Below are 3,201 nucleotides of genomic sequence, written 5' to 3'. Positions count from 1 at the left end.
CTAATACCCACCACCTGGTTCCCCGGACCTCCCACCCCCTGCCGCTTCAAACCCCTCAGATTGTTTTTCAGAGTCCATAGTCTCTCATGGTTCACCTCCCCTTCCAATTTTCCCCAACTCTTAAATATCCTAGACAGGGAGGTCAAGAGAAATTACTCAGAAATTAGCAGAGGGAGAAAACAAGAGAGACTGACCCAGCAGACTTGACAGAAGACTTGTGAAATTAAAAAGTAAAGGTTTAGGTGAAATCGTGTTTCCACATCTAGCGTGGGGACTAGATATGAGCACAGAAATAAAAACTGAAAGTGGAATCAAGAGATAACCAGAAAGTCAAAGATCAAACATCTCAAAGGGATATAGCACGGACAAAGCTCAAACTGTAATATGACACCTGTCTTTAATGACATATCAGACAAGTACCTATACATTTAGATGCACTCAAGGAAGGGCGGTGGTAGGGTTGGGTAAAGCTTAAATTGATGGGGTTTAAATTAGATACCATAAGGGATACCTGGGTCTCAGTCAATTGAGCCTCTGACTTTTGGTTTGGGCTCAGGTTGTGATTTCAGGGTCATGAGATGGAGTCCTGAGTTGGGCTCCCAAATCAGTGTGGAGCCTGCTTGAGATTCTTTCCCCCTCTGCCTCTGCTGCTCCTCTCACTTTTGTGTTCTGTCTCTAAAATAAATAAGTAAATGAAGTATTTTAAGAAAATAAATTAGAAACAACCAAGAAAGATCTTGAAATGTCTCAATTTCAAATCTTAAAATGTCTGTTTATATGGCATTAGCTAGATTAGATTTTTTTTGGAAGCTACAAATGGAAACAAAGTGATTATGAGTTTGTATTTGTGAGTTGGGGGATTGGAAATATTGCATCTATGTTCCCACAAATTTTTCTAAATGGATTTAACCTCTTGATTTTCCATGTGAAGTCAGCTTTAGTGGCTGGCTAGCCTGGGCCAGAGCTGTAATCCATCAATTGCCTTTGGGAATTTAGATGTGACCTCAGAGCATCAAAAGAAGAGATAGAAGGGGAAATTTTTCTTTTTGATATGGGTCCTCCTTAATCCAGAAATTAGTCATTAAAATCATAACAGTGTTCTATTACTTAAGAAGATGGAAAAGCTGGTGTTTTGGTAACTAATATATCCCAGAGTAGTGTTTCTACTCCTTTGGAACTTTAACTTGGAAATATAATACTCACTTTTATTTGATAGCTTCATTTTCTTACTACATTTATCCTAACTATAGTGTCCTCCACAATGCTATTAAGACTACTTCCTCAAAATTTACTTGCTTCAACTTTGTCTCTCACGGTTGTGAGTGATTTCATTGGTTGAAGGTTCACATGTCCCTAAGGTCTTTCATCCTAACTGGAGTGCTCATACTCCGTGCTATTAAGGTAAACTGCCTCTAAATGTTAAACAGAATTCTCCTTTATGTGTGCAACTTATATTTTTTTCCTTTTGGAGGCTGATAATCCCAATCCCTGATGCTGAAACTATTCATGAACTTGGCAACATTTGAAGCTCTTTCTTGAATAAATTACAAATTTGGTTTTGATTTTTGTTACTTTGAGTTAAGATTTAGCAGTTTTCTCTTTCCTGTATATTTTCTCCCATATGTATTGCTTCCTAAATTGATTTTATTATTATATATTATAATATTTTACATATAAGTTGTGCATTTTCTCTGTGTAATTTCACTTGGAAGTATTTTCCACCTTTAAATCATTAGGTTATAGTAGATGTCATTTGTTTCCAACTTTCATGAGATCTTTTTTTCTTCAGAATTTTTCTCAAGACAGTTATTACTTCCTTATTTCTTAGGCTATAGATGAAAGGATTTAGTAAAGGAACTACTATTGTAAACAAAATCGCAGCTGGAATATCCCTATCACCTTCTTCAAGCAAATTTGGTCTAATGTACATGAAAAAAAGAGATCCATAGAATAATGAAACGGATAAAAAGTGGGATGCACAGGTAGAAAAGGCTTTGACCCTTCCTTCTTTGGATTTCATTTTGAAAATAGTAAAGAGAATGTAGAAGTAAGATATTAAGACACTGCCTATGGTGAAGACTTGAATTGAGCCTGAAAAGACAAATAGTACCAGTTCATTGATATAAGGGTCAACACAGGAGAGTCTGTATAAAGGAAGAATATCACAATAAAAGTGGTTAATGTGATTAGATCCACAGAAAGCTAACCTAAACAGAAACCCTACATGAATCATGGAATGCAGGTTTCCAGCTATGTAGGCCCCTGTGGTCATCTGAACGCAGAGTTTCTTTGACATCATGGTGTGGTACTGCAGTGGACTGCATATGGCCACATAGCGATCATAGGCCATTGCTGCCAGGAGAAAGCAATCTGCAGTTTCAACAGTGCAAAGAAAATAAAATTGTGCCATGCATTCATAGAGGGAAACCATTCTGTTCTCAGAAAAGAAGTTCCCTAACATCTTAGGAGTAATGGCACAGGCGCAGCAAGAATCCACAATAGCCAAGTTGCCCAGAAAGATGTACATTGGTGTGTGAAGATGATGCTCTTTTGAAATCAGTATCACCAGGCCTAGATTCCCCACCATGGTAATCAGATAGATGACAAAAAACACCACAAACAGAAGGGTCTTCAACTCTGGGTTATCTGTAAATCCTGTGAGGATAAACTCACTTTTCATGGTATGATTTTCTTCAGTCATTCCTGACTTCTCTGTTGAGAAAAAAATTGTGGATAAATGAGGTACTAATTTATAATATGTCCAATTTGACTGCTAAACTCACTGGTTTAGAAGGACAAGAAGCATATTTTTCAAAGCTTTCATAGTTTATGTGGACATGGCACATGCCCAATTCTGGGGTAATATCTATCTCCTGACGCTATTACCTATGTAGCTACTCTTTTAACATTCTTCCAGCATATTTTCAAGAAAAATAACAGATTATATGCACAGGGATGGCTTACGAGGTCTTAAGAGAAATATTCAGTGCAAACAACTTCTCTATATGGGTTAGGTAAGACGGATTCATAATTTTAGTGCCAGCAATTAGCATCAGTGTTCTCAAACAATTTCAGTGACTATATATGCACTGATTAACAATGATATTGAAAAAACTATTTCCTACACTCACGTTCAAAGCAGAATTATTCACAATAATGAAAGCTGGGAACAACCCAAATGTCCATTGATGAGTGAATGGA

General features: G+C 37.0%; 1 protein-coding gene across 1 annotated transcript; it reads right to left on the bottom strand.

The window, feature by feature from the left end:
* Positions 1-1,732: 1,732 nt before the first annotated feature.
* Positions 1,733-2,701, bottom strand: LOC101677929 (olfactory receptor 5K1). Its single transcript, XM_004771991.1, has one exon. It carries the CDS (start codon positions 2,699-2,701, stop codon positions 1,733-1,735), a length of 969 nt encoding a protein of 322 aa, XP_004772048.1.
* Positions 2,702-3,201: the final 500 nt, after the last annotated feature.

Source organism: Mustela putorius, unplaced genomic scaffold (genome assembly GCF_011764305.1).
Source record: "Mustela putorius furo isolate JIRA1106 unplaced genomic scaffold, ASM1176430v1.1 tig00003834_pilon_pilon_pilon, whole genome shotgun sequence".
Classification (NCBI taxonomy): domain Eukaryota; kingdom Metazoa; phylum Chordata; class Mammalia; order Carnivora; family Mustelidae; genus Mustela; species Mustela putorius.
Note: the sequence above shows the minus strand (reverse complement) of the source record. Positions and strands in the feature narration are given on the sequence as shown.

What these genes read in the sequence shown, in the direction of transcription:
- LOC101677929 (XM_004771991.1), bottom strand. Translation starts at nt 2,701, where the DNA reads ATGACTGAAGAAAATCATACCATGAAAAGTGAGTTTATCCTCACAGGA.